The 13,509-nt window shown below is 41.1% G+C and overlaps 1 gene segment (V, D, J or C); it reads left to right on the top strand.

Annotated features, from left to right (window-relative positions):
* The first annotated feature begins 10,611 nt into the window (after positions 1 to 10,611).
* On the top strand, positions 10,612 to 11,224 carry LOC114566049 (T cell receptor alpha variable 3-like). The segment is given in 2 exon segments: positions 10,612 to 10,683; positions 10,803 to 11,224. Coding segments are annotated over 2 exon segments (477 nt in total).
* Positions 11,225 to 13,509: the final 2,285 nt, after the last annotated feature.

The following is a 13,509-nucleotide window of genomic DNA, read 5'->3' as shown; positions in this document are numbered from 1 at the left end:
AACTCTGAACAGTTGAGCTGTTTCTGTCCAGAGTAACAATGTACAGTTGACATTTTTCACTGTCTTTCTCCTCTGAACAATGTTAGTCTAATGGCTTCATTTTCTCTACTTTTTCAGGAATAATAGCTGGAAACAAAATCTCTCCTGTAGAAGATGAAGTCACTAATAGAGAAGGAGACTCTGTCACAATCAGATGTGACTATGAGACTCGTGACAACATTGTCTACCTTTACTGGTACAGACATCATTCAGACCTTCTGGCCCCTCAGTTTATACTCTGGAAAGGAGCAAGAGACCGTACTAGTAGGGAATATATCCCAGATAAGCGATATGAATCTGAAACATCAGTAAACTCAACAGAACTGACCATAAAGACACTAACCCTGGCAGACACAGGTCTCTACTACTGTGCTCTAGAAACACAGTGATACAAAGTGTAGAAGAGACTGTACAAAAACCTGAACACAGATATCTGACTACTCTTCAAAGAGGAGGGAAGTGGTATTCAAACCACAGCTTCATATCAGATGGATTCTGATTATTCCAGTTTTATCAGAGTCCCTGTGGTTACAGCTGCTAATGTAACACTGTGGGAGGATTCACATGAGCAGCAAATCCACATCAATGACAAACCAACTGTATGATGGTTCAAACACAAGACACCATGACAACAAGGCAAGGCAAGGCAAGGCAGCTTTATTTATATAGCACATTTCAGCAACAGGGCAATTCAAAGTGCTTTACATAAAACATTAAAGAGCAGTTAGAAAACAATTAAAAAACAATAATAAACAAATTAAAAACATTAAAAGACAAGAATAAAATTGATAGTGCAGTATAAGAATAAAAGTTACAGTGCAGTATAAGAAATTAAAGTTAATAAAATAGATTATTTAAAGAAAAGGAACATCAAAAAGATAGGTCTTTAGCTTAGATTTAAAAGAACTGAGAGTTGCAGCGGACCTACAGGTTTCTGGGAGTTTGTTCCAGATATGTGGAGCATAAAAACTGAACGCTGCTTCCCCCTGTTTAGTTCTGACTCTGGGGACAACAAGCTGACCTGTCCCAGACCACCTGAGAGGTCTGGGTGGGTCATAGTGTAGTAGCAGATCAGAAATGTATTTTGGCCCTAAACCGTTTAGTGATTTATAAACCAGTAAAAGTATTTTGAAATCAATTCTTTGAGGCACTGGAAGCCAGTGTAGAGACTTCAGTACTGGAGTGATGTGATCCACTTTCTTGGTTTTAGTGAGGACTCGAGCAGCAGCGTTCTGAATCAGCTGCAGCTGTCTGATTGATGTTTTAGGGAGACCTGTAAAGACACCGTTACAGTAGTCAAGTCTACTGAAGATAAAAGCATGGACAAGTTTTTCCAGATCATGCCGAGACATAAGCCCTTTAACCCTTGATATATTTTTAAGGTGATAATAGGCTGATTTTTTAATTATGTTAATGTGGCTTTTAAAATTTAGGTCTGAGTCCATGACTACACCAAGATTTCTGATTTTGTCTGTTGTTTTTAACATTGTCGTTTGAAGCTGAGCGCTGACTTTCAATCAATCAAACAAATAAATGTTCACTGACTGACCTACTAAATCCTCTTCCTACCCTGTGGGCCATTAGGCCACAATGAGCTCCTTCCATTGTTCAACATGTTGATCTGCATCCCAAATAGACACGGATACATTAACTGATACAACTCTGAAATCAGAAGAACTCAGTGGAATCACATTTTGACTGCCAAAGATTTTACTAAATTAAGAATTTCATGAAAACAAAAGCTTCCCCGACAACTCCACCACCTTTGAATTTGACCTCAAACGGCTGCAAAGGACCGAAACATACTAAACTTTCACTTCATATTCAAGAAACATTCTGAAAAGAGTAAAAAAAATATTAAGTCTCAGTTTACTTTCAGACTTTCTAGAAAGAAATATGGGCATTTTCACAACTGAAAGTCTGAACCAAGGCCAGACCAAGCTTCATGTTTTTGTTACATTGTGTACATTTGATCTGGTAAGTTTTGGTTTCACACTGCAGTTGTGCAAGCGCACTAAAAGATCTATATGTGACAAAACTACGTCTTTTCGTCATCACATACGTGAGCTGCGTCTCCAGATACTTATAATTGATTGGTTTGTAGTAGGGATGCACCGAGTTCGGGTTCGGCCGAACTTTGGGCTTTTTGACGGAGTTCTGGTACTGTCAAACTTTAGAATTTCTTACACCGAACCAAACGCTTCCAACAAGAAGTAACGAGGCGAAATTCGAGAAAAAAGAGGCGAACGTTGTGTTGAGTTTCTGCTCTTGTCAAAGAGTATAGAAGTAACAAGAGGCGGAACTCAATAGAACGTTCCATTGCAACAAACACACCCATGACCGAGCTGCAGCTCCACCATCTTGGACTGAACGCTCTTGTTACTTCTATATATCTATTCTCTTTTTGTAGAGTTACGCTTGCACTTCGTACACCACGCTGGTCGACGTAATGATGGTTCATTAGGTGGAGTGTTCAATGCAGCAGGCTGTGAGAAAGTGAAAATGGAACTTGTGCAGTACTTTCAGTCAAAGGAAGGCCATTCAAGTCCAGTAACATGTTCAATTTGCAATGCCGATTGGTCTCGTGGGGGAAAGGGCCCTAAACAATACACAACATCGCCACTGTTAAGACATTTGCATATGAGTTGTGCATGAAGGAATCTACAGACAGCAGCCAAAACGCAGCAACTTCAGGTAACAAAGGACAGTCACAGCTAAAAACGTGTGTTAACTAGACAGGGCCTCTCCCGGGCTGTCAGCTGTTCTCTCGGCAAATGAGTCTCACTACAGTGGGAGCGGAGCGGAGTGGAGCGACTGCTGCTCTTTAGCTAACGCTAGCTTTCTAATTTCACCCCACCAACATGCCTTCATCATAAACTTGTTAGGGAAAATTTGCCAAACAAATTGTCACTCAGTTGGCGATAGCGATGTGCTTTCCAACGATGTGTAAAGAGCTTGCAAATTCAACATTAAGTTGTTACATTTAACTATTTTAGAGGCTGTGGACGGTGTTTACATCATTAATGTGTTTACTGTGTTAATAGACTGAGGATCAGAATCAGAAAAGCTTTATTGCCAAGTACGTTTTTAACACATATAAGGAATTTGTTTTGGTGTTGTTGGTGCATGTCACACATTTTCTAAATAGAATATAAACAATATAAGTAAAGTATAAGTATATGTACACAGTATACAGTATGTATTAAATTAAAAATAAAATATTAAAAATAAAATTAAAGATAAAAGATGGGAGCAGAGGATGGGAGAAGAGTAGAGTTCGGTTTGGGGTTTGGCAGAATCTGAACCAGTGGGTTCGGTATTCGGCCGAACCCCAAAAATCTGGATTCAGTGCATCCCTAGTTTATAGACGGGCTTCCCCGTCCTCTCGTATCCTCTCTCTGTGTCAGAGTTTTTTCAACTGACTGCTACTCTCTCCTACTGACTGCTGCTCTCTCCTACTGACTGCTGCTCTCCCCTACTGACTGCTACTCTCTCCTACTGACTGCTGTTCTCTCCTACTGACTGCTGCTCTCTCCTACTGACTGCTACTCTCTCCTACTTACTGCTACTCTCACCTACTGACTGCTCCTCTCTCCTACTGACTGCTGCTCTCTCCTACTGACTGCTACTCTCTCCTACTGACTGCTACTCTCTCCTACTGACTGCTGTTCTCTCCTACTGACTGCTACTCTCCCCTACTGACTGCTACTCTCTCCTACTGACTGCTACTCTCTCCTACTGACTGCTACTCTCTCCTACTGACTGCTACTCTCTCCTACTGACTGCTACTCTCCCCTACTGACTGCTGCTCTCTCCTACTGACTGCTACTCTCTCCTACTGACTGCTACTCTCTCCTACTGACTGCTACTCTCTCCTACTGACTGCTACTCTCTCCTACTGACTGCTACTCTCTCCTACTGACTGCTGCTCTCCCCTACTGACTGCTACTCTCCCCTACTGACTGCTACTCTCCCCTACTGACTGCTGCTCTCTCCTACTGCCGTGCCTCTTTTTGTTTTGTTGTGATGTTGAGAAGCAAGACACGGGAACTTTCTTTCTTGTGCATTTATTCAGAGACAAAAGGAAACCTACACTCTACATCTACTACCACTTAACAAATAAACTGCTGATGTATTCTCAGTTCTGAAAGCTGAGATTCTGAGTTCTGACTCTGCTGTGTACTACTGTGCTCTGCAGCCCACAGTGACAGGAAACACCAAAACTCTGTACTAAAACCTTTGGAGCAAAGACAACACAATACTCCACAACATCCACCAGAGGGAGACATACACAGATAAAGTTCAATATTTGTCATGATGTAGTCTAGAATCACTTTACCTTAGTAGTGTTACTAGGAAAAGTGAAAATCCAGAGCTACAAGGAGACAGAGAGACTCAGGGAGGAGCTGAGCTGTTACTGAACTATGAAGAGAGAGGAACTTCAACCATCAACATTACCTTTATTCAACATGCTGTCACTGCAGCATTGTGTGTTATCTCTGCTGTTCCTTTCCCTCCTCGCAGGTATGTTAGACTATGCAGCTTGAAAATATTGAATCCTAATAACATCTGATTGTCTCAAACCACATGAAATAACAGAGTGAGCTCTTCCTTTAGGTGTCAGCTGTGAAGAACTCACTCCAATCAAGACAGAGAAGAACAGTTTAGAAGGCAGCTCTGTTACTCTGTCCTACAGATACTCCAGACAAGCAACTGGTAGCGATCAGTTTTACTGGTATCGACAATATCCAGGAAAACCACCAGAGTTCATCATCTTTCACTTGGGAATGCAAAATCTAACAAACTCTGGACTGTCTGTTTCCGTGGGTGAGGATGAAACCAAAATTATGCTACAGATCTCCTCTGCTAAACTTTCAGACTCTGCTGTTTACTACTGCGCTGTGAAGCCCACAGTGACAGGAAACACCAAAACTCTGTACAAAAACCTTTGGAGCAAAGACAACACAATACTCCACAACATCCACCAGAGGGAGTCACATACTGATGAACATCAATATGATGTAGTCTAGAATCCCTTTACCTTAGAAGAGTAATTGAAAGAAGTGAAAATACGGAGGTACGAGGAGACGGAGAGACTCAGGGAGGAGCTGAGCTGTTACTGAACTATAGAAGAGAGAGGAACTTCTATATTCAACAGAGATCAATACACAAACCATCAACATTACCTTTATTCAACATGCTGTCACTGCAGCATTGTGTGTTTTCTCTGCTGTTTCTTTCCATCCTCACAGGTATGTTAGATTATGAAGCATGAAAAAGTTTCTGAGTATCTGAATGTGAATAATTTTTTTAGACTTTTACACCTATTAACAGTTATGTCTTCCTCTAGGTATCAGCTGTGAAGAACTCAGTCCAGTAGAGACAGAAAAGAACAGTTTAAAAGGCAGCTCTGTTACTCTGTCCTACACATACTCCAAACAAGCGCCTGGTACTAATTATTTCTACTGGTATCGACAATATCCGGGAAAACCACCAGAGTTTCTCATCTTTCTCGTGGGAACGCAAAATGTTGCAAACTCTGGACTGTCTTCTTCAGTGAGTGTGAGTGAGGATAAAACCAAAATAGACCTGCAGATCTCCTCAGCTAAGCTGTCTGACTCTGCTGTGTACTACTGTGCTCTGCAGCCCACAGTGACAGGAAACACCAAAACTCTGTACAAAAACCTTTGGAGCAAAGACAACACAATACTACACAACGTCCACCAGAGGGAGTCACACACTGTTAAACTTCAAGACAATCACAAATTGTTGAGAGTTACTCAACAGATGATAAAGAGGAAGGACCAATGATGTGAAGGCCCAGATCCATCAGAGTATCAATGCTCTTCCTCTCTCTCCTCCCCTCTCACTGCAGACATGAAACACTGGCTGACTAACATCCTGATTCTGACTCTCTGGCTAGGTAACTATTTAAAATACTGATTGTTCTTCTTTAATCAATCATATTTAATAATTCATCTCTTCATCTGCATGTTCCCTTCTTCCCCAGAGTGTAAAGCAGAAGACAGAGTGATCCAGCCATCAGGAGATGTCATTACTACTGAAGGAGAGACAGCTACTATTGACTGCACATTTGAGACTGACCGAACTCCCACTTTGTTCTGGTACAAACAAAAAGAAAATGATTACCCAAAGATGCTGCTGCAACGTTTCTCTGTAAAAATTGAAAATGCTAAAGCGCAAGAGAGAGTTGATGCAACAATCAAAGACAAGTCAGTTCCACTGAAGATCCAGAAGCTTCAGCTGTCTGACTCTGCTGTGTACTACTGTGCTCTGCAGCCCACAGTGACAGGAAACTCCAAAACTCTGTACAAAAACCTTTGGAGCAAAGACAACACAATACTCCACAACATCCACCAGAGGGAGTCACACACTGATCAATTTCAATATTTGTCATGATGTAGAATCACTTCACAGAGAGACTCAGGGAGGAGCTAAGCTGCTACTGAACTATAGAAGAGAGAGGAACTTCTATATTCAACAGAGTTCAATACACAAACCATCAACATTAATTTTTTCAACATGCTGTCACTGCAGCATTGTGTGTTTTCTATGATGTTTCTTTCCACTCTAACAGGTAAATTAGATTATGCAGCTTGAAAAAGTTGTATTGTAATAACATCTGCAAATTAATCATTTGAGTCTTTTGCAACATGAAGTAACAGTTATGTCTTCCTTTAGGTGTCAGCTGTGAAGAACTCACTCCAGTTGAGAAAGAAGAGAACAGTTTAGAAGGCAGCTCTGTTACTCTGTCCTGCAGATACTCTAAAGGTTCTGCTGATTATTTCTTCTGGTATCGACAATATTCAGGAAAGCCACCAGAGTTCCTCATCTCTCATCTGGAATCAGGAGAAATAATGCAAAATACAACCTCTGGACTGTCTGTTTCCATAAGTAAGGATGAAACCAAAATGGTTCTCCAGATCTCCTCTGCTGCAGTGACAGACTCTGCTCTGTACTACTGTGCTGTGAAGCCCACAGTGACAGCAAACCCACAGTCTCTGTACAAAAACCTGACAGCTCCTCACTGAACATATACACACTTCAGCTCCTCCTTTAATTGAACAACAGTGCCATCAAGTGGACACTGAGAACATAAATCACTGAATAATTGCCATCATCCATTGTTTACACTGATTATTTGTGCTTACAACTTCATGAAAAAAAGATGTAATCCAGTTCATTGTTTTTGTGAATCTTAACTCTTGTTTAGACAGAAGAACTTGACAAGAAAGTTATTTTTCTCTACAGTTTGTGTTTGTCATTGTTGATAAGTGTTACTTAAAGGAATACGCCACCGTTTGTTGAAATTGGGTTGTTCACCGTCTCCTCTATATTTATATAGGTGGGCAAATGCATTTTTGTCTCAGTGCATGCATTGTCTTAGTCCGGCGGTGCCGTGGCTAGCTTAGCTTAGTGTAATGAATGGAATCCTTTGTGACCATGTAGCATGTCGTGAGTAAAAGTAACCCAACAACAATAAAAACAAAACTTAATTACTTCTTGTGGCCTGCGTATTCATAACAAGTAAAAATAGCAATGCACATTGAAGAATAGGTGATTCACCGCCGGACTAAGACAATGCATGCACTGAGACAAAAATGGGTTTCCCCACCTATATAAATATAGAGGAGACGGTGAATAACCCAATTTCAACAAACGGTGGCGTATTCCTTTAACAGCATCCTGTTGTCTTCTCCAATACAATCCTTGAGACTCATGACAATAATGTAAATATGCTAAATGTGATGTAAAGTTTTAGAGTCCCTTAACCAGAGGTGCATATCAGCTGTGTTGTATTAACAGGGAGAGTCTAACCTATCAGCTGTGTTGTATTAACAGAGAGAGTCTAACCTATCAGCTGTGTTGTATTAACAGGGAGAGACTAACCTATCAGCTGTGTTGTATTAACAGGGAGTCTAACCTATCAGCTGTGTTGTATTAACAGGGAGAGTCTAACCTATCAGCTGTGTTGTATTAACAGGGAGAGACTAACCTATCAGCTGTGTTGTAGTAACAGGGAGTCTAACCTATCAGCTGTGTTGTATTAACAGAGAGAGTCTAACCTATCAGCTGTGTTGTATTAACAGAGAGAGTCTAACCTATCAGCTGTGTTGTATTAACAGAGAGAGACTAACCTATCAGCTGTGTTGTATTAACAGAGAGAGTCTAACCTATCAGCTGTGTTGTATTAACAGGGAGAGACTAACCTATCAGCTGTGTTGTAGTAACAGGGAGTCTAACCTATCAGCTGTGTTGTATTAACAGAGAGAGTCTAACCTATCAGCTGTGTTGTAGTAACAGGGAGTCTAACCTATCAGCTGTGTTGTATTAACAGGGAGTCTAACCTATCAGCTGTGTTGTATTAACAGAGAGAGACTAACCTATCAGCTGTGTTGTATTAACAGGAGAGTCTAACCTATCAGCTGTGTTGTATTAACAGAGAGAGTCTAACCTATCAGCTGTGTTGTATTAACAGGGAGAGTCTAACCTATCAGCTGTGTTGTATTAACAGAGAGAGTCTAACCTATCAGCTGTGTTGTATTAACAGGGAGAGACTAACCTATCAGCTGTGTTGTAGTAACAGGGAGTCTAACCTATCAGCTGTGTTGTATTAACAGAGAGAGTCTAACCTATCAGCTGTGTTGTATTAACAGGGAGAGACTAACCTATCAGCTGTGTTGTATTAACAGAGAGACTAACCTATCAGCTGTGTTGTATTAACAGAGAGAGTCTAACCTATCAGCTGTGTTGTATTAACAGGGAGAGACTAACCTATCAGCTGTGTTGTATTAACAGGGAGAGACTAACCTATCAGCTGTGTTGTATTAACAGAGAGAGTCTAACCTATCAGCTGTGTTGTATTAACAGGGAGAGACTAACCTATCAGCTGTGTTGTATTAACAGAGAGAGTCTAACCTATCAGCTGTGTTGTTGATGCCTCGAGAGAAAAAAGAAAGCGACTCAGAGCTTGCCGTAAAGCAGTATCTTTGGCCGTATATGTGTATGACGTCATTGACATTTTAAAAAGGCTTTTTAGAACAAAAAAGTACGGTTCCGTGACACGCGGGAAGAACGGGACGGTTGGGTTTAGGAAAGGGTCGTGGGTGGGCGTACGGTTCTGTGACACGCGGGAGGAAAGAAAAAAGCGACTCTAGCAGGCGTGACAAGCGGGACACGAACCCGGGTCTCCTGGGTGAAAGTCCTGTGTTTGACCCATCTGCAGTAATTCTCCCTTACATACTACTCGTTAAATCTCATCTAACTGCAGCTCTTCCCAGTGCGTTACACAAACACGCTGAAAGGTGCCTTTTTCGTTGCATCAGACGCTGACAGCCACTGTCCAAACGTCCTTATTTTACGAGTTTGGAATGAGAACTGGGCTGGTATGTTCTTTGCCTCCCCTTTCGAATGCAACGTTCAAATTACTAGACAAAAAATTATATCCTGACAAAAGTGGATTTTGAGGGGTATAGCTCCATAGTGTGTTATGTGTATGACATGTATATGTATAGTTGTGGAGTATGTTACCATTTATTTCAGTAGCCTCTTGGCCAGGTCATGTTTGTAAATGAGAAGTTGTTCTCAAACAGTTTACCTGGATTAATAAAGGTTTAAAAGAAAAATTAATTTATAGAAATTCTTTGCCTTTACCTAGAAGAGTAACAGAGAAGTGAAAATCCAGAGCTACGAGGAGACGGAGAGACTCAGGGAGGAGCTGAGCTGTTACTGAACTATAGAAGAGAGAGGAACTTCTATATTCAACAGAGATCAATACACAAACCATCAACATTACCTTTATTCAACATGATGTCACTGTAGGATTGTGTGTTTCCTCTGATGTTTCTTTCCATTCTATCAGGTATGTTAGAGTATGAAGCATGAACAAGTTTATGCAGAAGTTTAATCCCAATATCATCTGAATGTGAATCATTCATTATGTCTTTTACAACATGAAATAAAGTTTTCTCTTCCTTCAGGTGTCAGCTGTGAAGAACTCACTCCAGTCGAGACAGAAGAGAACACTTTAGACGGCAGCTCTGTTACTCTGTCCTACAGATACTCCAAACAAGCAACTGGTGGTGATTATTTCTTCTGGTATCGACACTATCCAAGAAAACCACCAGAGTTCATCATCTTTCACTTTGGAACACAAAATGAAACAAACTCTGGACTGTCTGCTTCAGTGAGTGAGGATAAAACCAAAATACATCTGCAGATCTCCTCAGCTAAGGTGTCTGACTCTGCTGTGTACTACTGTGCTGTGAGGCCCACAGTGACAGGAAACACCAAAACTCTGTACAAAAACCTTTGGAGTAAAGACAACACAATACTCCACAACATCCACCAGAGGGAGTCACACACTGTTAAACTCAAATATGTTTTCCTGATTTAGTCTAGAATCACTTTACCTTAGTAGAGTAACTAAGAGAAGTGAAAATCCAGAGCTACGAGGAGACAGAGAGACTCAGGGAGGAGCTGAGCTGTTACTGAACTATAGAAGAGAGAGGAACTTCTATATTCAACAGAGATCAATACACAAACCATCAACATTACCTTTATTCAACATGATGTCACTGCAGCATTGTGTGTTTTCTCTGATGTTTCTTTCCATTCTAACAGGTAAGTTAGATTATGAAGCATGAACAAGTTTATGCAGACGTTTAATCCCAATACCATCTGAACGTGAATTATTCATTATGTATTTTACAACATGAAATAACAGTTATCTCTTCCTTTAGGTGTCAGCTGTGAAGAACTCACTCCAGTCGAGACAGAAAAGAACAGTTTAGAAGGCAGCTCTGTTACTCTGTCCTACAAATACTCCAAACAAGCTGATATCAATGATTATTTCTTCTGGTATCGACAATATCCAGGAAAACCACCAGAGTTCATCATATTCATCTCAGGGATGAACATTACAAAAAAAGCAGAATCTCTGACATTGGACACAAGGTTCTCTACGAAACTGTCTGAAGAAAAGTATCGTGTGGATCTTCACATCTCCTCTGCTGCAGTGTCTGACTCTGCTCTGTACTACTGTGCTCTGAGGCCCACAGTGACAGGAAACACCAAAACTCTGTACAAAAACCTTTGGAGCAAAGACAACACAATACTCCACAACATCCACCAGAGGGAGTCACACACTGATAAACTACAATAATTTTCATCATGCAGTCCAGCATCAATTTACAGAGAGAGTCAGGGAGGAGCTGAGCGGTTACTGAACTATAGAAGAGAGAGGAACTTCTATATTCAACAGAGATCAATACACAAACCATCAACATTACCTTTATTCAACATGCTGTCACTGCAGCATTGTGTGTTTTCTCTGATGTTTCTCTCCATTCTAACAGGTATGTTAGATTATACAGCATGAACAAGTTTCTGAGTATCTGAATGTGAATAATTTTTTCATGAAATAACAGCTATCTCTTCCTTTAGGTATCAGCTGTGAAGAACTCACTCCAGTAGAGTCAGAAAAGAACAGTGTAGAAGGCAGCTCTGTTACTCTGTCCTACAGATACTCCAAACAAGCTGGATATAATGATTATTTCTACTGGTATCGACAATATCCAGGAAAACCACCAGAGTTTCTCATCTTTCTTGTGGGAACACAAAATGCTGCAAACTCTGGACTGTCTGCTTCAGTGAGCGCGAGTGAGGATAAAACCAAAATAGACCTGCAGATCTCCTCAGCTAAGGTGTCTGACTCTGCTGTGTACTACTGTGCTGTGAGGCCCACAGTGACAGGAAACACCAAAACTCTGTACAAAAACCTTTGGAGCAAAGACAACACAATACTCCCCAATATCCACCAGAGGGAGTCACACACTGTTAAACTTTAAGACAATCACACAACATCTCAACCAACATCAGAAACATCTACAAAATGTCTTCTTTCTCTTCACTGCTGTTTTATCTTTTCACCTTTCAGCAAAAGGTTATTCTCTGGCCCCACCACGCTGGAAAGTCACGCAACCCAAAAGGCATAACCGTATACTGGAGGAAAGTGTTGGGTGTGACGAAAGCTGATATCTCGGAGGCCCGTGGTGTTAAAGGAGCTTACCAGTAACCTTTTAACAGGTCCAGCTTTGTCACATATGTGGCGGAGCCTACACAGTCTATGCAATCGTCCATCCTGGGGAGCGGAAATGAATGAATGAATGGGTTTGGTAACTGATTTTACTTTTCGGTAATCGTTACAAAAACGAGAGGTATTGTCAGGTTTCAGAACCAAAACACAGGGTGAGCTCCACGCACTAGTACTGGGAACAGCTAATCCATGCTCAACCAGATAACTCACCTCCTGCTGCATCATAGCCTTTTTGTCAGATTTACTGTATATGCATTTTGCTTAATAGGGTTGTGGCCCTCCAAGTCAATGTCATGGTACGGGACAGATGTTTTGACTAGGATGGTCAGAGAACAGGTTATCCTCAATCAACTGTATAATATCCGCACAGGCCGAATCAAACAAATGAGACAAAAAAGCCTCCAAGCAGGGGCGGATTGGCCATCGGGAATACCGGGAACAATCCCGATCGGCCGGTCCATTTCAGGCCGAACCGGCCGGTGGTCAATAAGTTTTACGCGACCGGCCTGGCCGGCCATTCAGCTGCAGCGGAGCGCTGTGTGTGTCTGTGTGTGTGTGTTTCAGACCGGGCCGAACCAATACTTTCAATCTTGAGGGGGGATACGAGCGGCCCCTTCTAACTTGGACTGATTCTCGTTTTTCCTGACATCCGATTGGCTCAAACTTAAGTAAAAAGAGTTTACTTTCAGTCAGGTTTGGATTTGGTGATGTGAGGTAGGACAGTTTTAGGTTTTTAGGAGTTTTAGGCCTGTATTTCTGTACAGTTGTTTCTGTCTCCAAATTTTTGCTTTGATAAGCTAATTGTTTTTATTTTCTATTGTTGCACACATACACTCTCAGGAGGAGAGAGGAAGAGGAGGAGCAGCAGGAGGAGAGAGGAGGAGGAGCAGCAAGCAACATTAGAAAAAAACATTAATATTAAGAATGTTAGGCCTATATATTTTTATCTTCGTATCCGCCGAGCGGGACGTACTACGTCACTTCCGGAGTTTTCCGCGGATTCGTTTAAACGTTATTATGGTTCATAACTTACTGGAACAAAACTGAGCAACGTGTTGTTGCTGGTGACACAATCACTGACTGTATACAGTATATGTATATTGAAGTGATACTGACCACTGACTGTATATATGTATATTGAAGTGATACTGATCACTGACTGTATATATGTATATTGAAGTGATACTGACCACTGACTGTATATATGTATATTGTAGTGATACTGACCACTGACTGTATATATGTATATTGAAGTGATACTGACCACTGACTGTATATATGTATATTGAAGTGATACTGACCACTGACTGTATATATGTATATTGAAGCGATCCTGGCGTTAAAGACCAGCT

Source organism: Perca flavescens, chromosome 12 (genome assembly GCF_004354835.1).
Source record: "Perca flavescens isolate YP-PL-M2 chromosome 12, PFLA_1.0, whole genome shotgun sequence".
Lineage (NCBI taxonomy): Eukaryota > Metazoa > Chordata > Actinopteri > Perciformes > Percidae > Perca > Perca flavescens.
Note: the sequence above shows the minus strand (reverse complement) of the source record. Positions and strands in the feature narration are given on the sequence as shown.